Below are 21,372 nucleotides of genomic sequence, written 5' to 3'. Positions count from 1 at the left end.
TTATAACGAGTATGTATGGGAACGATAATACTTTACGCCTGATGACGTGACTACATTCGTACAAATTCATAAATTTGGCGTTACTGGGTCACATCCGTCGATGAGTGTTTTTGTCTCAAGCCCCAGGCTAACTATTATATGAACTGTTTGAATTTAATCCATTAAAGATTGTTTTGGTCTTACTTTATACCCTAGAAATATATTATGTAATCTATGGTTCCTATCAGTGGAGGAGTTGAAACCTGTCTCCACAGATTATAAAGTAAGAATAAAGCAATTATTTTAATACACAAGGTTGAAGCATGAACTCTAGGAAAACCAAATAATTTTATTTGTTAGTTTGTTATGTGCGATTAAATAATAATTATTCTCTTGAAGTGAACAATTTGGCCCTGTATATTATTATTTGATTACAAAGTGTAATAAGTCGTTATCAGTTAGTATCATGTTGGCACTTTCTTTGATTTTTATATAGATGAATAATGTTTTCCTACAAATAACTGAAGGTGAAAATAAAATATAATAAAACCAAGAAAATCAGAAAAATGTCTAGTGCAGATGCTCAGGACCGATTAAAGCTATATAAATTCACAAAAATATTGACTTTAAAAATTGCGCAAATTGTAGTTCAAAGTCGACAAGGGAGAAAAATTGTTCATCTGTACAACACTACAAAATCATCAGATGATAATGTTATATGTGATACAACATGTATCCCAAATAATTTACAATGGGTAAGTAGGTTCTACCCTAATGAATAAATAGATATTTAAAAATCTGTATTTGTATAGTTTTATGTAAAGAAAGTTTATTTAATGTTGCAGTTTAATCTTTCAATACCAGATGTACCAGATGTAAACAATGACACGAAACGTGTTCTAAATGGTGAGGTCATACAAGCACTCTCAAATGTCCTCTGTATTGAAATATCCTTACATACTAATGATGGCGATGACATGGTCTTGGAGTTTTGGACTGTAAAAATAGGTCCCCTTCATGATGCAACCATTACTTCCATATCAACTATATACTATAGAATGAGTATAATGTTAAAATCAACCTTGAGCATATCTAGAATAACACCAGCATACAAAATGTCTCGCTTGCAAAACAAAGATTGCTATAAAATCTCACATAAGATATATGGGGGCCAGCCAAATTTGGATCTTCTTGGTATGATTTTTTCTAATGATATTTTTTTTGACAACTTACTAGCTGTTGCCTGTGAATTATTGTATGAAAAAAGAGTACACTATTTGTTATGCTAAATAAATGAATGCTGATATGGTGTATTCCTGGGAAACTAACTATTATTAGGAATATTACTTTAAAAAATCTATAATATAAGCCCAAAATTTTATTGGTCTGTTGTATGTATTTATGTGTTTTGTTTCTATAGGTAAGAAGTATAAAAATATAAAGGTTGGTGAATTGCACATGCCAATAGGTACTATAGAAATTGAGGTTTCATATAGAACTGAAATGACAATTTTGCCAGAACCTAGAAGTAGGGTACCAAGCTATGGTGAAGTTCAAAATATATCCAATAGTGACATAATGGTCAAAAGTGACCATTTTCCAAAGGAAATTCCTAGGTATGTTATTTAAGGAAGCAACCATGTTTCTGTCTCTTATTTACATTTAAACATGATAATTTTCCCATATGTATTGGCAATTGACCCTAAGTCCGTCATGATATAGAAAAAAGTGCAAACTAACTCTCTGATAAATCATCTTAAATTTAAATACATTTAAATTTGTCTCTAAACTCAAACTTAACTAATTTATTCAAAATTTACAGGAAAAATTACAGTGATAAGAAAAAAGTTGACCTTACAAAACCCTTAACAGCTGGTGCCTTTGTAGATACCATAAAACTAAAAGAATTACATGATGCATTATATCAACAATTACCACCCGCACCACCAATGGAGTGGCTATTAGCCGAAAAAGATAAAATGGAAAAAGTAAGACTCCTTAAAACTATATCAATGAAATAGGCACAAAAAGATACATACATCACCAATCATAACCCTACATTAAGTGGAATTCATAACACTGTTCCTAAACTGACTTTCAGGTTACTGATGATGATAATTTTATAAATGTTTCATGGCTAAGTTGCTATCCCCCTGTTAAGCTACAGAAGTTAAACATCTTACAGTATTATATATCTACACAGTACATATAATATATCATATTTGTTATAACAAACCATTACTTTTTCAGATTAAAATGAAAATTAATTTAACTAAAACAATTTTTTACAGAAGATAAAATTGTCAATGGCCGATGCTCTCTCAAAGCCCGGTCCTAGTTCTGAAGCTGAACCTCCATTACCTCTAGATGCAAGCAAAGCTGTTGAAGTGCCTAAGTGTAAGGATAACAAATATGCCAGTCTAATGGTAAGCCGGAAATAAATATTGTTTATTTTTTTAGAAATAAATTGGATTGAATCCTGTTAATCTGTCACTCCGGTATATTATGTAAAAATTTAATTGTATTTTTTCTTCAGGATTTCCCGTTTGCTGATGGCAGCCCAATAACCGAACTGGCAAATTTTTACCAAGAATGTTTACAAGCGCGTTCAGCTAGCGAGGCGTGGACGAATGAATCCATATCAACCGATTCAGAGAACCTTTCACAGCAACTCAAAATGTATGAAGAGGCAGTGCCCGAGTTTGACAGCATGGTAGAGTCTATGTTCAGTAATACTGAATACGGATCTGATCACACCTAAAATTATATACATTTTATTAGTATATAGTATGATAGCTCTAGCTGGCTCGATACATTACTTGAGTCGGTGCGGAAGGAGTATATCAGCATTACTATTACCGCTTTTGTTGTTGACAACACTTGCGTCATTATAGTTCGACAGATATCATCTTGATTCTTAATATGAAAAATGTATATAATTTTGGTGAATAAATTAAAATAATAGTTAGATTTAGTTCGCATAATTGCCACACCGGTTCTTTAGAAAAAAAATTGGACACTACCTGAAGAGGGAAAGAATTTTACGTTATACCTACTTATCTTTTTCGAACAATGTGAACGTAATATAAATAAAAATATATTTGAATTTTCTTTCTAGTAAAAGTTTAAAATGCTTAAATCTTGTTGATTTCCGTTTTCAGTTACGGTATGTAACCTTTTCCGCTACGCAAAAGGCTACTTCGCCTCCAGGTGGTATTTGCAAAATTTCACTATTTAATTTCTTATAAGATTAAATTAAGATTTTTCTGCACCTCTCTAAGATTTACCATGAGTTTGATATAGTATCAAATTCTTTAGTAATATCAATCCCTTATGCGTGTTGATTGACGCAAACAAATATTTGACGCAGTTATTTTTAAACTTTGTCAAACTCAGACAAATTTACGAGATTGGCCTCTCGAATTATTTTAGTTATTTATCGCGCTTCCCACGTGTCTTTGTCTAAATAAATAAGTGGGTTTAATGAAGTTAAAAATCATAATAGTCATAATTTATATTTTGCGAATTTTGAAAGTAATCATATTATTTTGGGGCCTGTTAAGAAACGGGTATGTCACCTTCATTTTCCCAACTGTACAAAGTAGGTATAGGCCGTCTGCCCGTCATTGAATTAGTGCTTATGTGCGTAACTGCGTGCGTTAAGATACGGCTGTCTAACACTGATGCTTAGCAAACCAAGGCCTTAGCCGAACATACTGACATATAGATAACTATTACAAATAAATTATTGGTAGTACGAACATCTTATATGAATGGTGTCAGATCCACGAATATTATTATAGATGCAATTATTAGAAGACGATAAATTTCATTTTAATTACGTATGATTTGAAATGCATTGTTTTTACATTCCGTAGTTAATTATTCATTGCGCCATATGTCTCAGAGTTATTTTGATGGATACATCACGCATGTATCAATGATTCATGAGAATCAGCGTTCTTTTAAACCGTAGGCTAAATTCCAGTATGTGTTGCCATGGTATGTTTATACCATTGTTTGGCCATACCATTGTTTTTATGAAATAACTTCGTGACCCCATTATAAAACTTATTTTACGGACTAAGGGCCTTGGGATTTCAAGTTCTGAAGAATTGGACGCCATTTGTATCCTATTAAAGAGTGCAAAAATTAATTTATTGTAATAAGTAGTTTTACTTATGGTAAATATTTGGTAGTGGCCAAATAAAATATATTACTGTATGAATGTTGTCTTCAAAAATGTAAGTATAACTCAGGGCAAAATGACCTAGATAAAAAATGCCTTCGTATACCAAGTTATTGTATAGGATATATAAGTTTACGATTGATTTGTTTAGTTAACATAAATTTAATATTAAATGTAAAATAATTATTTAACTAACAATGTTTACGCTTAAGGCACTATTGTGTTTGAACTAAATCGAAGAGAAATATCGATTTAATTGGGTCGATTCTATAACTTAGTATATCTTGGTGCTTAGATACATGGTTATGCTAAGCATATGAATGCAAGAAACTCGTGAGACTGGAATTGTATAAGAGTATGTCACTTTGTATCTTAACCACTAAACGTTGGATATATAAAATATAACCTAAATACATATTACAGCGTTCACGAATCATCAAAAAATATGACCAGGTGTTATTTAAAAAAATATTTTATTTAACCCATTTCTTGGTCACTACGGTATTGAATGTCTTGCACACAATCACAATGCCTAAGTTAGAAGTATCAGTCATGCAACGGTCATGATAACTCTATGACTTGGAAATTTCAAATATATTTAGTGTTAATGCCTTTCAATAAGGTTGAAGTGCCAATCACTGTACTTCTAGACGGACAATCTAGTTTTAGTATAAAAAAGTTGAAGCATGATATATTATGGTTTGTACGATTTTAGATTCGATTTGCTCGTTTAGTTTTTAATTTAATTAATCATGTATTAAATGTCGTTATATATGAAGTGAGGGTTAGACACACGAGGAAGGAGGAACAAAAGTATGTATTCAACACTCTTTAGAGTACTTGAAACAAAGTGGACATTTCATGTGTAAAGTTTTAGCCAATATTAAGACTACTAACATTAAGCTGTGCTTATTAATGTAACTAAGACTTAACTAGGCATTATTTAAATGTACAATGTGCAATTAATTGCAAAAACAATGAAAATTTATATAAAAATATTTCTATTTCGACTTTCAAGTCGATATATTAAATTTGAGTTATAAAATATTAAGTTTGAATTTACGGCTAATGTCGCGTAATTCTATACACAATGTGAAATCGAATATTGTAAAGTTAATAAGTGTGTAATGACTACATGTTATACAATTTAAATGTCTAAATAATGTTACTAGTCAAAAAGTCTATTGTAATGGCCAATTATAATGTATGTTGCTTTTATATTTAAGGTTATTTTTAATCAGCCCCGAAGATTTCTATATTACCAAATACTGTATGAATGGTTGGTTACTGATTTATCATCATCTTACGAGCCATCTGATTGTGATTTGAATGCATTTAAAATATTGTATATCTTTTTATTGTTCGGTTAATATTTTTGCATGTTTTTTCACATGACTTTCAAGTTTCTTATAAGATGCAAATAATTTTAATTAATAAAATCTGATTATATTTCATCATAGAGACCATCAATTCCATAATATAGGAAAATCTAAAGGGCATTCTATTATAGTTTATAGGCGATAGTAAGTTTACATTGTAAAGGTTTGCTTATTGGTTTTTTTCTTGTTCGTAGCTAACAATTTACTGTATAATACTTTATTCAATATACTCGTGATTATAGAACAGCCTTTCTTTGTGCACGTGTTAAAATAAGTTTCCTTCCTTATTTATATTTACAATATTAGGCATAAATAAATCACTTACTAATTTATAGATTGAAATATTTAATTTAATTAAAGTCCAAATAAAAGAGTCCGGATTCACTGAATACCAAGATTTTTAGTTTCAACAAATTGTTGATTATGCTGACGAAAACTCTTCCTTCGGTTTTGGTTTATTTGTAGGAAAGATACTGTAGACTTTAACGTACTGACCAGTAATATTCTGAAAAATAATGATTTTATTAATAAAATATAGAGTGCTCACTTATACTTTGATATCAAAGATGACTTCTCTAAAATTCTTCTCTCGACTTCTCGCTAAATATTTGTACAACAGTTTCACTTATATTTGTTTTATAAAAATGTAGGTCAGACTTTTCAAAGGAAACGATATATAAACATGCTTGTCAAACCCACAGGGTTGTTAAAATCCCAACCAGCTACCATATAATTTGTTTTACAGAAAAAGAGGGTATCCCAATCAGAGACGCACATTAAGAGTTGATGGTTACTAAAATCCTTTAGTATTTATAGACACACCATACAAACAAGCAGAAGTTAACTAAACTCATTGCCATATACTAGCTTAAATATTTAAGTAATTAGATTAATCATTAGATTTTGTGACCGTATTAATAAAACATTAAGCACGGTAGCGGTAACTCTGACTCGCATAAACACCTCGAGCCTATTTGTTAATACGATATAACTTGTCCTTAATTTTATTGTGTTAGGTTAACCTAACCTGATCATCAAGCGCCGGTCCAAACGTTCGTAACACTGTTGTATTTAATTGCCTAGCGGCTTGAGTACGGCGATGGTGCGCCTGGACAGCATCGTGAAGCATGGCATGCACCATTTGAGATCGATCTGCTGAGCGTGCTACACAACGCACCTCACGCAATGCATCTAATGCAATATTTAAACGCACGCGCGCGAGAAAATCGTACAATGAACTTTCGTGTGTAAGATCCTGAAAATTAAATGAATATAGCACTTCTAAAATAATTTGTTTTAAATAATGTTATGCCTTAAGAGTCCATAGTCCCTACCAACACAAACTATAATTGTTGTGCTAGAAATCGAACGCAGTTAAATGTGTTAAAAATGATGGTAAATATCTTAGAAAAACTAAACCACATATATGTTTTTCATTACTTATATATTAAAACATATACAAGGAAAATAGCTATTGGCATAAAAGGTATATGTACTAAAATAAAGTAAAGAACATACTTTATGTATATCCTTTGTAATTACGTCTTCTTGCAGTCTCTTTATTTCTTTTGCCCAGCCGCTACGAATATAAATTTAATAAATGTTTGTTTAATTGTATAATAATTATTATATAAAAATATTTTACTTGCTTATTTGAATAAATTCTTCAAATGCCTCCTCATCTTGAGGTAAAAACCTTTTGCTCCGAGCTTTTGTCTCGAACCAACATTCATTCAATTTTATAGTAAGAAAGTGTGAGCAAAGTACTAAAATAGTCTGAAATATAACTGATTTAAAGTAAAGTTTATCAGTTAGCATATTATCTTAACAGCTATAATACACGCTGTAACCTGGCTGTAACAAGTAGGTATACAAAAATATATGATATTAAAATAAATATTTTGCATTTTTTAAGTTTCAATTTATGTTAACCAGTGTTACCTCCTCTTCTGGTGATAATTGTATATTCTTATATAGATTGTAGGCCTCATCCGCCAGAGTAACTTTGTAAGATAGATCTTCCGAGAGTAATTGAAGAATAGCGTATGCCTGTAATATAGAATGCTTAATTTTTATAAGCTTAAACAACATATTAATAGGTCGTCACTGTTTAGATTTCCCATTTCGCCTTAAAAATACCATTTTTAAGCATGCATGCTCTACAAAAGTATACAAAAACGTATAAGCTTTATGCTATATTAAACTATGATAATGTATCGAACATCGGCGACCTTGGAGAGACGTGATCCTGCTAGATCTGATGCTATAAAGCAACATTCGGGACAAATAGTCCTAAGCGTTTCTGCATTGTTTATTTTTTCTATCATATTTTCTTTTAAGCTGGTTGATAAGATGGGATAGTCCAAATCTGAAAAGATATGGTTAACCTATAAATTGTGCTCAGTGAGAGAGACGTGAAACGGTCAGAAGTGAAGACTAGAATGATCATTTGATATGTACAAGCATATATTCTTTAAAGTAATGCTTACATCCAAACTAAATGTTTGCGAAAACAAAAATTTACAGAAATAATCATTAAGAAAAACACTTTTTGAACGGATTAAAGCTATGTATTATTATTAAAACTTATAATTATTTACATAATTCTCACCGTGACCACGCATGCTGAAAAGCACGCGAAACGTCATAATTTTTTTTTAACTTAACAAGAAATTAATTTAACAAGAATTATGTAAATAATTATTATAAGTTTTAATAATAATACATAGCTTTAATCCGTTCAAAAAGTGTTTTTCTTAATGTGGAAAAATACTAGAAATAATGTCCGCTATGTCTACAAGTGCGCCAGCTTAGGCGATCCGAGTATCACTATTTATTTACCAGGTACGCTCGACGCGTTGCCTAGAAATTTGTATGTCTAACCCCTACTTAAAAAAGTCTTTCGTATTGGCAAGTTGTCAACTTTTAAAGAAAATTTGGAGGACCGAGGAAGGAAGACTCGCTGTCAAGTTCAGATCGGGCTGTTTTGAGGAGCCTAGCTCTGCCTTAAGAATGGGTGTTTTCCAGGACTAGCGATAGTGCGTCTTCTGCGAGACTGCGGACCTCGGCTTGGGCCGTCGTCAGTGCGGGAGAACTGGCTTAGGTCGAAATAACTTGTGTTAGCGATAGCGTCTGATCTCACATCAGAATCCTAAATTTGAACGTAAAAGGTCATCCGTGAACTCCTAAATTAGTTTTTAAAGCTGTATTAAAAACTCACTTTGTAATACTCCCAAATCGTCAATAGCTACTTGTGTTGCTAAACACTCGTTACGGAATACCGCTGCTAACAGACCAGCAATGTTGGAACCTCGTTTGACGACGTTGGGGCTCTATAAAATGCAGGAACATATACATAAATAGGAGACTCGTGAATAATCCTTACTAATCCGACTTTTGTACCAACTAAATAAAACTAATTTCTTTCTTAAAAACATACTATACGCCTCAAGTAACTACAGAATATTTTATTCCTATTTGTATTAGAGTGATATTCATTATTCGTATTCAAGAGTTAGGGCTAAGTGTGATTTATTTTTGTCAAAAATGTATCAAATTTGACACAGGGCCACCAGTTTCGAAATAATTAAACATTCTACCTATATAAAGCTCCGTGGTAAGTGACTGAGATATTAAACAAAACATTAAATTGAATTATTTGTGTTCTGGATAACTTAACAGAAACAAGATTAGCTAAAGAGTAGATTACAAAACAATTATTATGTATTTAAAATGATATTACAATAAAATGAAATATTAATTGAATTAATTTACAACGTTGGAAGCGCCTATAGTCGCTCTCCAGGTAACCAACTGCCCGATCGCTTCTCCACTTCTCACGATGTCACACACTACGGCCAATGCGATACACTGAACCGGTGGCCTCGTCATCTTTAAAAACATAGATCATTAACTAAGATACAGCATATACTCGTACCAACTACTATTACTTTTTAAGCGGCTTTGTTATTTGTCAAAGTTCAAAAATTCTTTACACTTAAAACCGCTGATAGCGTGCAATATTTTACATTTAAATAAAAATTGTTCTCTCTCTCTTTCCCTCCATTTTTTTTGTAGATAGTACTCACTAAAAGAAAGCGTTTTGCAAAGTATTAGGTTGCGGAAAATTACGTTTCATGAGGTACATTTTTTTAACTATTCATACAAATTCGCAAATAAAATGCAATTACAAAATAATTTGGCAAATAATTGATGTCAATTGTCAATCACTTCGCGTTTCATTTAGTGTAGAGTTTCTAAAATTTTCAATTTCATACCACTCAGGTATCGACGATAAACTTTTCTACGTGGACCATCGATTCAAATGCCCATATTTTTTGTAGATAGTACTCAAGACTTTGAAAGTATCGATACTACTCAGGTATCGATACTTTTTGCGGAAAACTAAATTTGTTTTTAGGCCATTTATTTTGTTTAATAGCGTGCAGTCCACGTGGTCTTGTCTGTCCTACCCCTAGAGTGTATATAAGATCTCGAAGGCGCGGATGAAGAGCAGTCCCTACCCGCTGTAACAAAGGACAGGCATTATGCAAGAATATGCTTGAATAAAATGCCTGTACTTTGGTACGCAAGGGTGGAGGGGCTGCATTTCCCGTACCGCCGGAGCTGTCCAAAATCCAATTATTATCTATTGTTCGGTTAGGTTAGGTTAGTATATTAATATTTTTTTAAATAACTGTATCTGTATCTGGAGCGTGAAGCGTGGTTGGGGGGTTATTATTCTAAAACTTTAAAGTTAAAAAATAAGGTAAGTTTTCTTAATACTTAGACGCAACTCCGGCAGCAAAAATCACTTGGAGTATCATCAATTTCGGGACACGGTTGCAAAATCGTTACCATTCGAACCCTAAGACTTTAACCATGAATATCTCCATAACCATGGGGTTCCGCAGGCTGGGGATGACACAGGGGGATAGCTCTCAACTCCCTCCACCCCCCTCTCCCTCAAATATCGATGGTCCATATTGGAAAGTTTAACCATTAATTGTTTTTGGGTTACCATATCATTAAAGCAATTAAACCTGTTAAACCCTAAAATCTTAAACTCACATAGTATTATCCACTGACAATGTTAGGAATGTAACAGTACTATAATTTTATATATGTATTATTTACTTACATATTATTAATAAGTAATAATAATGTATAAGTTAAGCAAAATAGAATCGTTACAATACCAATAACAGTCGTTGTTAAATAGTAATAAAGTGGCTTTCGAGACAAATCAATTCGTTCAATCTGTAGATTAGGGTTTATATATGAGGGTTCACTTTAACGATATAAAAGTGGAAATATAACCCATATTGCATTAGAATCACACGAGAATGGAAGTGCGTGCTCGCATTTCACCATGCCTCCTGATCCTCCTTGACAATTCGAGACAAATCTGTTTTTAATTTATTTTATTATTATTTATTACTTAAGATGTCATGTGGAACACGGTGTAATGGTTGCAGCTCCTTACAAACGTTGTGTAAAACAATAGAACTTAGCGATTAAAAAGAGTGGCGGAGAGTTCATCGCCTTCTCTTCCGTTCTAGAAAACTGGCAGTAAATGTAAAATTAGAAGCATTTAATCCATATTTCCTTTTTTGACGTTCATAAGTGTACGTTGTGTTATCTATATGAATAAATGATTTTTGACTTGACTTTGCCATCAAATGTGAATGCTTGTTAGAAATACTTGATGACAGTTTCATTAAATTAGATATTGCCGTGACTGCCTTAGTAGCATCGAAAATGTTTGTTGATAAATAGTTTTGATACATTGTGGCAAAAACAGACGGTCACATTCTTCAGCTAAATATTTCTGCTACTAGCTATATCTATAGTGCCTCTAATAAGACAACGTGATCTCTTAGAGCGAGGCCCCATTAGTGCGTTGCGTCGCGTCGTCATAACGGAACAGCGCATTGTATGCCACACCTGCGTTGTGCCGACGCACGATGTCGCAGCGCAAGAGCGTCGCAGCAACACTGGCTGCGTCTCAGTTCAGCCTTCGCAATGGATGTCGTTACGCTCGTCTAGCTTCCTCCTCTGGTCCATCCTGATCACTGTCCGTCGTCGTAGCGGCGCTTCGACAACGCAGCGCATCACCCTCCCTCCCGCTTCGTTTCTTGTCCGTCGATCCGTTGAAACATCGCGACGACGCAACGGTCTAGTGGGGCATGTTATAAAAAATATATGAAAAATGACGCAGCGACGACGCTGCGGCAACGCAACGCAGCGCAACGTACTAATGGGGCCTAGCTCTTAAGGAACTCGCGTAAATTTTATAGTATAAAGTACAAACCGTAATAAGATCAAGAAGTTTATACAAGCCATCGTGAGCAATGAAATATTCTCTATATTTCTTTTTCCAAACAATTGCTTCCCAGATAAAATCTACTATAGAAATTATCCACCTGAAACGAATCAAAACGTTAATGTTGTCTTATTGAAAGAGGAGCTAGATGTAGAAAGTACATACTTATCACTTATAATAAAATTATTTTTCAAGGAGTACAAAACGTCATCCAACAATTTTTGTGAAAGTCTACACGTCGAAATAGGCCATTTTATCTCAGGATATACACAACAGTTAATGCTCTCATTTATTTTAACTGCGCCAGTCAGAAGTTGGAGGCAAACGGCTATAACCACTTGACTTCTCTCTATTGGTGGAAGCTTTTGACTAAGCAATATATAGCATAGATCTGCAAATAAATCGGGGTGAAGTAACGTTTACAATATACATATGTTCCAATCATACGTACGACAAAGTCGTACGACATAATAAGGTTTAGACTAATTTTGTAGACTAGTGAAATTATTCAATCTATATAAAATAACCTATATATCGTGCTTTATAAATAATTATTAGCCGTTTTAAAAGAGTCAAAGAGAGGACAATACTTCTATAATTAAATAATACTCACGCATCAAAATTATAATGCCGTGAGTTTCGAATAAATCATGTATAGATTCATATCTAGGTAAACAATCCCCTTGAATCGTCACTTGCAACACTCTAGTACACCAGTACAGCACAGGCAACTCGTATGGGACTTCAGCGTACCATTCAATATACCACATCAGCCTTAAAGTTTATAATATATATAACACCTTCTAAATTTATTTGAAACTATTAGAAAGTATTAACAATGTTTTAGTCGAGAATTAGGGGACAAAGCTTTTTTAAGGTGTTCTATTACTTCTTAAACTTACAAGTGACATTTTTGGATGGACTGAGCCTGTAAGGAGTATCTACTTTCAGAGTTTGGCTCCGGTAATTTATGTGTATTATCTGCTAGTTTTTGAGCTGTATAAATAAATCACATATGAAATTGTCGTTTTGTATGGGAGGAAGTAGAGAAAAGTAGATTTTTTAAAAATGGAATATATTTAAATAATTAATGTAGGTACAATTGCTATCGATGCACTTTTGCTATCCTATAGGTCGTTCATTAATACCTTTATTAAAAAAAAAATTCGGACGGGAATTAATAAAATCTTTGAAGGCGGCTTCGACTGCCCCATCAGAGTTCATTTTTTGCCTTGCAAGAAGTTATCCAAATTTGGAAAAAGGTGAAAAAAGGTAATCTGTTGGAGCAAGGTCTGGGCAGTACAGTGTGTTAGACATTCCCAAGAAAGTTCCTCTAATTTGGTAGCAGTCTGTTGTGCAAAGTGTGCCTTGTCATGAAGCAGCAGTGGCCTAGAGCGATTGACCAGCCGTGGTTGTTCAGCAGCTAACTTTTCCTCCATGTTTTGCAATTGCTGACAATAGACATCTGCCGTAATGATCTGGCCCGATTTAAGAAAGTTATAGTAAACGATCCCGGTGTTAGTCCCACATTTTTCGCTTGGGGGACGATTTGGCTGGTTCACCTGGGTTCAGCCTTTGCGTGTGAGCGCTTCCGATTATCGTACAGGATCCACTTTTCATCACAGGAAATGATTCTATTTAAAATCCTTTATTTATTGTGCCGGTTAAGTAATGTAATGCACGCAGCAGTCTTGCGTTTGCTTTACTCAATTCGTGATGTGAAGGCTTTCAATACAGTTTTATCACTAACACCGCAACCTGCAGCAAATTCAAACATCATCAAGTTTGGTCTCCGGCCGTCCACGGGGCTTGTTGTGCAGGTCGAAATTTCCAGAAAGAAAACGTGTCTTCTGTGTTTTCTTTTGTGACACCGCCGCCATAAACATCAATAATCGTTCGAGCCGTTTCTGCTAGTACCACGGTGGAATTCGTTCTCGCTAATTATGCGATATTTCATGTTTTCCATTTTATAAATAGAGTAACACTAAGCAAAATATAATAATACGGGAAAATTCAATGACTCATGGTACTCGCAAATATTTGAGGTCAAAGTGGTCAGTACGACAAAACGCCAATTTCATATGTAACGATATATTTGTAAACAGGAGGAATTAAAAAAATACTATATTTTTGTTTTGTTATTACAGGTATACAACTACCTTCTTATAAGACCATATTTCCTTACTAGACTCGGAGACATACAAGGAATTGTACATACAAGAGCTTGAAGTGCAACTTTGCGTAATTCTGCGAAAAGTGCTGGTGACCATTTGGCTCTTAAACTGCAAAGTCCTGGATCTACTAAATACATTAATCCCAACAACCAATGTTCCGATTCAATAGTCTGTAAATAGTTACATAATTATGTATGTCGTAACGGAATTGGAACAGAAAGTCGAACAATTTGATTATGTTTTCCGACCACGTTAAAAATCTGCCAAGAACTAATTATAGTGATAAATTTCAAACAAAATAAGGGATGGCGTTTAATGTCGTAGATTTGTTGTTAATCTGGAATAACGTTAAGTGTTTTTAGTACTCAAAGCCAAACTTTGTTCTTAGTAACCGCATTAACAGTAAATAAAAAACTCTATCAGTGGCGCTGCAACCTTCTTAGGTCCGAGACTCAGATTTCTGTCTGTTTCATGACCATTTGTTAATCTAATAGGCAATGCCTCCTGAGCCTGACACACGCCGTCGATTATATAGGTCTAAGGTAAGCTGGTTTCCTCGCGATGTTTTCGCCGTTCGAGTGAAGGTTAAATGCTGCACATAGAAAGAAAGTCCATTGGTTGTCCAAGTTGGTGGTCCAAGCCGGGAATTGAACCTACGACCTCAGGGATGAGAGTGGCACGCTGAAGCAATTAGGCCAACACGGCCCTCTTTCCCCGACATAATAGCAAATATAAAATCAAATATTTAACTCACAAATGCACTGTATTTAAAGGTTTTGATAAAATCAACGGAAAAGCAAATGAGTGTTTTTTTAAATTCCACATCCATCTGTTTAGTGTTCAAATTAACAGAACGCATCCATTGGTGCCTTGTTGGAACTTCAGTCAACACCGATAATGACAATATATCTAAGGACAATTAAAATATGTTTCTATTTTAATAAATTGAACAATATATGCCATATATTCACAGCTTTGTCGCTTTTCTAGTATATTATAACCTTGATAGATTGTTAATATTCAACCAAATAAGGTAAAACAGAAGACTACTGTTTGTTTAATTTATTTCGATAATGATTCGATCGCATGACGTTTTTGTAATTAGATAAGTAAATCTGTAGGCTATAAACAAAACACTATCATTCGTCTTTTGTTTTAAATTTTATTGTCCGATTAGCACAATATGTTACAAATGTTTTTTGGACCCAGCTGAGATTACGAACTATGTCTATCTATCATTTAAAAGTGAAATGATGTCAACTCTATTTTCATACCAGACATGAATATTGATGCAAACAGCGTGAGCCTCTCCCCATAGCACTTTAATAAAGCATTAGCGATCACTGCCAAGGTAAGTCTTTCGTGTTTATGGTCTCTGGCTCTGCATTCATATCGAAAAGCCCACAAAAAGCATCTGAAACAGCCCAAGCTATCATTAATTAAATGTAAATTAATGCTCATGCTTAAAGATTTTTAAAAGATTTGTATAACCATTTATTACTGAATTAGATGGATTTTGGGTGGTTTAATGACACAGTAACTATCACTTATATTTATTAACAAACATATAAACACACATTCCCGAAATTACAATTAGTTATACGAGATTACACTTTTTTATGACTTTTATATACCAACCTTTGTGCATATTCATTGGGGCAAGGCAGAAGAAGTATTTGTTTAGGATTTTGATTCAGCAAATCCAACAATGTCTTCGATAGAATGAGAAGCAATGAAATAGTAATGGAAATATGAATAGTACTGTCCCCTATTAAAATTATGAAATTAATTAATAAAAATAACAAAGTATAATCTAAGAGATGGTTACTATTGCTTTCATAAATGTTGAATCTGACATCTTTGACCTGTGGGACAGATTGACACATACTCCTACTCTCAATTCCAGGGGACTTTTAAGAATGGGTACGCTCTTTTCTTGAAGGACCCAAGTCGAATTGGTACTACTTCATAGGTAAATACTTCAGTGGGCAGGTTCCAGATAGTGGTGGTGCGCGAAAAACTGCCTTAAAAACGCTCAGTTGTGCACCAAATGTCGAGGTGACACGGGTGGAATTTCGCATTCTGCCTCGTCGTCGGATGATGAAACTCAGCTGCAGGTATTTTTACGAACAACTCCTACGAAGACTCTCCGTGGCAAATACAGTAGAAGGTGAGAGTGAGCCCACATCCCGAGTTATACATATTATTTCAATCTTAAATTCGTTCCCAAAACGCTTTATTAACGTTTTAAGAGGAAGCAATAAAAAAAATACGTACCAAGTTTAATATTAATATCCTGGGGGTTCAAAGGGTTTATATCATATTCAGGTAAGTCTCTGTGTGGATAATAAGGATTGAAACGATAAAATATGTTCTCTATTACACTCTCTTTTATCATAATGAGGCCTGAAATATAATAAAATTTTCTACACGTTTTTTTGTGCGGTTTGATAAATTTAGCAAGTGCGGCATACGTCAAATGCGTATAAATGAAGTATTATAATTTTCATAAGTGATTCAGATCTTCATATATATTTGTTTAACACTTCGTTGCAAGTGTACAGAAACATAGTACAAATAAAATAAAAAAGGATGGCAACTATATAAATCTTCTGTATGTGTATTTGTATAATCTTAAAACGTGCGTACAGGACAACGTTCACATATAACGTGTGTTTACTCATATAACACTAAAATAAGTTATGAAATTTCATGAGTTACCATTGTTACCAAATTTCGTAAATCGTAGTTTCAGCAAGCTAATGAACCAATCATTAGTTTGTGAGATATGTAAAGGATGTATGTCAGTTAAATTTTCTTGTAAATTACAGTCACTAATATACTATTGAAATAGAACATACAATTATCAGTAGAGTCGTATGCTAGAAGAAGAGCTGCTTGTAGAAACGTAGGATATCTGTAGCGCGAGGAGATGCAGAGCATCCTCACTAACGTCTGATAAAGATAAAGTGGGGCGGCTGCAAGAGTATGGCGAAGTTGCGCTGCTCCATGCCGCTTCACATCAGGGCTTGACAGTTGCCAAATCAGTGCTCTTGATACAATATCAAAAAGTTCGTCGTCTGCTAGTTGTATCAACAGATAACCTGGAACATAACATAGGGAAACAATGAGAGTAAATTGTAATGAGCCATTTGGGTGTTTCCTCTGAAAACAATCAAGGAACAAGGTTCAATAAGGTCTAAGGTTCGGTACTTATCGCTAAATACAGACTCCTTTCTGTCAAAATTCAATACAAGAGTCAATCTTACCCTCTTCGGTAATCTCACCCTCTGAACCTTTGAATGATTTGAATTAATGTCTAGGTAATAAATCAATTGTTTCGTACCAAAAAATCCGAAGTACTTTTGTAAAGTTTCGAAATAAGTTATCACATCAGACGAAGCATTGAGGCGTATTGGTTTCTCCATATTCCGCAGTAATAGAGTTAGTACTTCATAAAGGTTTTGCTTTTTCCCAATATTTTCAAGTAAAAAATACAAGATGACACAAACTTCGTCCAGGCTATCGACAAACTGAGAATGGTATCGAAAATCTACTTATAAAAACTTATCACAACTTATCAAACTTATTCTTACTTACTCTGAAATGCCACATCCGACTTTTAAGGAATTTAAAGTTCGTAGAGTACAATCACCTAGTGGTAATTGTACTCTACTAAAACTCTATTCTTATTTCAATATAAATATAAAACACCAAAATTCATCTAATCATAGTCTAGATAGTGTATTTCTGAAAATATTTCTTCATCATGTTTATTTAAAAAGTGAACCATGTAACCTAACATTATACATTTATAAAATTTAGTTAATATAAAATTTAGCAAACCAAATGCAATGTCAAATGTTAATCATCTTCCACTTGTAGCCAATTAATTGTTAAACGTCAGTTTTGTGAGTATTAATGAGCCCTTTAGTTTCGTTGACGAGAATGTCCAAAAGGTCGACAGTAGGTAACAAACTTGTTTTTTAGATTTAAGAACCCATAAATAAGTCAAATTAGTTTTTAGTTAGTCTATCGTAGCAACACCATTATCCCTAATTTTATATTACTTATAAGCTATTGTTTTTTCTATAAAGATGGTGTTTCATTTAGTTGAACACCTTCAACTACCGCCGCCGAACTTACTCGTGATAAACTAAAATTTATATTAAAAAAAAAACAATTTTTGTAGTGTAATAATATTTCCAAAGGATAGGTATACAAAAAACTAGCATTGAACTGTATGTGTATAGAAATGAGTCGAAATTAAGGTTTTTAATATAATATTAAGGTGTAAAAAGGGTCTCATTATTTTAAAGGATACATATCCATGGCAGGTGGTTCTTGCAAAATCTCTGAGATGGTTTTCAAATCTCTCCATTTGGTGATCTATTTCTGGATCTGATGCGAGGAACACCAACATTTTAATCATGTCCCTACCAAGGGCCGGTGGACACTCATCATTCCAGGCACGCTCTAAAGACAAGGACATATTCGCTTTCGTTTATAACTCTAGCACTGAGCTATTTAGCTCGAAAATTTTATCAGGAGTTTGAAAATTATTGATCATGAAACAGAGACAGAAATCTGAGGCCCAGACCTAAAAAGGTTGTAGTACCATTGAGTTATTTTTTATCTATGTGAAAATTATATCACCGCCGAAGTATTGCGTCCAAAAGAAAACTGTTACCAAAATTACCCAAGGCTACAGATATACGTTTATATGCCTTCTAAGACAAACTATAAAAATTTAACGCGATTTTTCTTTAACCAATTAGTAATAGGAATAAATAAAAATATTCAGGTTTATTTTTTAATACCCTATGCGATGAAAGCTGTATTTAATATGTGATTATCTCGTAAATAAATGTTGGTTGTTGAAAATTGCCGTCAATGAAATAACTTTGGGCACAAAATAGTCCATGGGCACTACCATTCAAACTATTATTGACGTCAAACAATGGAAAGGTTTGCAGGTCAAGATAGTTGCACGCGAGAAATCGTAATAAAAATATGACGACAGAAATAAAGGGTATGTGGGTGAGGGAAAGTTTAATTTCCAATGCAATAGAAGGAACAGCACCGCACATTTTAGTACTGTCATTGCTTTCTATTCGTCGGTATTATAAATTGATAAAGATCTGCAATAATAATAAAAAAATATTCAAATGCCAGTCATAAACAATGCGATTCTATAAGCGTTAAAAATGCGCTTAGATAATTTGATGATTTTCAGTTTGAACAGAGACCAGTAATACATAAAATAATCTCTTTGATCACTCATATAATTAATTATAAGTAGAACTACATTTGGTTCATAGTATTCATCACAAAATTGTTTACAAATTTAATATATATCTAAAATGAGATCCAATTGAGTTATGCAAATAGAGTACATAAAACATACAAATATACCTGGTGGAATAGGATCCAATTGCTTCAATAAGTTCCTCTTTAGAAGTCCTTTTTCTGTATACTGTTTTCCTTCAGGCCCGTGGACGCAGTGATATGATTCAGACGAGCCTGACATAGATTCTGATTTTCCACGATATTGAGCATATGTTATCCTTTCAAAGGCTTCTGCGTTATTTAATTTTCCATAGAACTGGGTATGGGACGAACTTTTAGTTTCTAAACAATCTCCCTTTGCTCTTTGAGTTGTGCGTTTGGACTTATCTTTCGCTTGTGCGGTGAATTTTGATCGATTTTTATCCATATTCTATTAAGCTTCTTTAAACAATCTTATTTGTTAAAATTATGTTATGGTTTTGTCACGACACTTCATATAGAATGAATGACAGGACCATTGAGTTAATAACACTAACATCAGAGCGATTATTTCGTTTTAATCTAAAAAAAGGTTTTGTTTATTATACGTAAAATACATAACCCATTTATACTACTCATATTCAATTCGAAATAATAAGAGGAAAAAAATCTATTTCTTTTAAATAAGATTTAATTTCGATTTTAAAAAGGCGATTATGGCTTAATTTACAAAATGATGTATACGTGACAAGCCTGCTAAATAAATCGTTGTTATAAAGAAGTCTTAAAATGTACAATTGGTAGCTGTGTATTGTCCTAAGTACTAAACAGTATTTAGTGTCGGTAACATAACAGGCGAGTCGAATCGGGCAACTCCCCTGCGCGGGCGCTAGTAGTGAGACTCCGTCAGCGAACGGACCAACGCAATGAGAAACGCCATAGGCGATGTCGGTCGGAACCGACAAACCACATAACCACAGTCGCGCCGTCACACCGCACCCAGCTGGTTGTGTTCCTCGTCCATTATAAACCGTCACACATGCTAACCGACAGTTTTCCTCCAGAGAAAACAAAGTGAAATAGTTTGTACAATATAGGAACATACGTTGTGAGTGAATTTTTAATACCGTCGTAAACAGCATTACACTTACGTAAGTAGACAATTCAAAATATTTTAATTGCTTTCTGTTATTTTGTAATGACATTGCCCTGTTTAAAATTTTAACAGCGTGTTTTGTTATTTTTTTTCCATACTCTTTAAATGCTATCGGCATTTTAATAGTTTAACGGTTATATTTGATTGTGTGTAGTGTCAGTGTGAAATGTGTGTCTTTACTAATATTAAAACGCATTTCCTCTGTATAAAACTCACAATCTTATGTAAGTAACTCATAATAGTTTAATGGTATAAGATTAACACATTTATGCAATAAGTTTAATAATAATGTCTAATTTTAAGTGAGTTATACGAAGACGAGAGGGGATTAGAGCACATTCAGTGGAATGAGTTCGTAAACGGCGAAAGTAATTAATTAAAAATTAGAGCAACGCTAATTATATGAAATGTTTTAATTTGTAAAAAAAAATGACCTGTCTTCGAAACAAGGTCAAATGAGACTCGATATTTTTATTAATTGTAAGTGTATTTAAATATAAATCGTTGATATTCGATATCCTAATTGGATGGCTGAGGCCATGCTTTGCAACTAAAAGCAAATTTTTTTGCGGGAATTCAAACCCAGTTCAGTGGAACTTAATGAACGTAGTGACGTTAGTGGTTAAAGCTACAAAGGTGTTTTGTGTTTATTATTAACGATTGTACCTATATTCTTAAAACAAGTGATGTTAAATATAGCTTAACAAATAAAAAGTTTTACGATGGAAATTGATTTTGTATATATTCTTGGGTTTATAAAAAAAGTTTAGAAATTAGAACTCACTATGGGGAAACTATTGCTTTTTAACTTATGCACTTAAAAATAGGAGGTCATAGTATCACTTTGTACTTATATGTATAATATTTAAGTTCGATGAAATGTATATATAACATCTATAAAT

At 33.4% G+C, this 21,372-nt stretch overlaps 3 protein-coding genes across 5 annotated transcripts in view; 2 read left to right on the top strand and 1 right to left on the bottom strand.

Moving 5' to 3' along the window:
• Nucleotides 1-286: 286 nt before the first annotated feature.
• Nucleotides 287-5,785, top strand: LOC123718542 (autophagy-related protein 13 homolog). 2 transcript variants are annotated; one of them, XM_045675154.1, is made up of 6 exons: nt 287-734; nt 825-1,173; nt 1,400-1,595; nt 1,802-1,967; nt 2,271-2,405; nt 2,516-5,785. In XM_045675154.1, the coding sequence occupies exons 1-6, from the start codon at nt 546-548 to the stop codon at nt 2,738-2,740; spliced, it is 1,260 nt and encodes a 419-aa protein (XP_045531110.1). In that variant the 5' UTR covers nt 287-545; the 3' UTR covers nt 2,741-5,785. The 2 variants fall into 2 exon arrangements, with proteins under 2 accessions (XP_045531110.1, XP_045531109.1); XM_045675153.1 differs by having other exon boundaries at nt 804-1,173.
• Nucleotides 5,786-5,872: 87 nt separating this feature from the next.
• Nucleotides 5,873-19,806, bottom strand: LOC123718540. 2 transcript variants are annotated; one of them, XM_045675151.1, is made up of 20 exons: nt 19,462-19,806; nt 18,371-18,522; nt 17,393-17,579; nt 16,908-17,150; nt 16,324-16,452; nt 15,685-15,814; nt 15,321-15,460; nt 14,801-14,955; nt 14,032-14,216; nt 12,486-12,646; nt 12,038-12,263; nt 11,861-11,972; nt 9,322-9,438; nt 8,768-8,879; nt 7,779-7,915; nt 7,489-7,596; nt 7,193-7,323; nt 7,066-7,126; nt 6,575-6,802; nt 5,873-6,052 (listed from the first exon to the last, which is right to left on the bottom strand). In XM_045675151.1, the coding sequence occupies exons 1-20, from the start codon at nt 19,760-19,762 to the stop codon at nt 5,969-5,971; spliced, it is 3,099 nt and encodes a 1,032-aa protein (XP_045531107.1). In that variant the 5' UTR covers nt 19,763-19,806; the 3' UTR covers nt 5,873-5,968. The 2 variants fall into 2 exon arrangements, with proteins under 2 accessions (XP_045531107.1, XP_045531108.1); XM_045675152.1 differs by lacking the exon at nt 5,873-6,052 and having other exon boundaries at nt 6,664-6,802; nt 7,197-7,323.
• Nucleotides 19,807-20,249: 443 nt separating this feature from the next.
• LOC123718725 (nostrin) overlaps nt 20,250-21,372 on the top strand; it is a 38,656-nt gene continuing 37,533 nt past the window's right edge. Inside the window, exon 1 of the mRNA XM_045675469.1 lies at nt 20,250-20,465. The gene's annotated coding sequence lies outside the window, so the exon portion shown is untranslated. The remainder of the gene's footprint in view (nt 20,466-21,372) is intronic.

Source organism: Pieris brassicae, chromosome Z, assembly GCF_905147105.1.
Source record: "Pieris brassicae chromosome Z, ilPieBrab1.1, whole genome shotgun sequence".
Taxonomy (NCBI): Eukaryota; Metazoa; Arthropoda; class Insecta; order Lepidoptera; family Pieridae; genus Pieris; species Pieris brassicae.
The sequence above is the reverse complement of the archived record's forward strand: the minus strand, read 5'-3'. Positions and strand labels throughout refer to the sequence as shown.

Excerpts from the sequence above, each read along its gene's own strand:
- LOC123718540 (XM_045675151.1), bottom strand. The coding sequence starts at position 19,762 with ATGGATAAAAATCGATCAAAATTCACCGCACAAGCGAAAGATAAGTCC. Across the intron at positions 14,956-15,320 it reads TGCATCAATATTCATGTCTG|ATATATTGTCATTATCGGTG; the intron begins GTATGAAAATAG and ends AATTGTCCTTAG. Across the intron at positions 7,916-8,767 it reads CGATTTGGGAGTATTACAAA|ATTTGGACTATCCCATCTTA; the intron begins GTGAGTTTTTAA and ends ATATCTTTTCAG.
- LOC123718542 (XM_045675153.1), top strand. The coding sequence starts at position 546 with ATGTCTAGTGCAGATGCTCAGGACCGATTAAAGCTATATAAATTCACA. Across the intron at positions 1,596-1,801 it reads TTTCCAAAGGAAATTCCTAG|GAAAAATTACAGTGATAAGA; the intron begins GTATGTTATTTA and ends CAAAATTTACAG. Across the intron at positions 2,406-2,515 it reads ACAAATATGCCAGTCTAATG|GATTTCCCGTTTGCTGATGG; the intron begins GTAAGCCGGAAA and ends TTTTTTCTTCAG.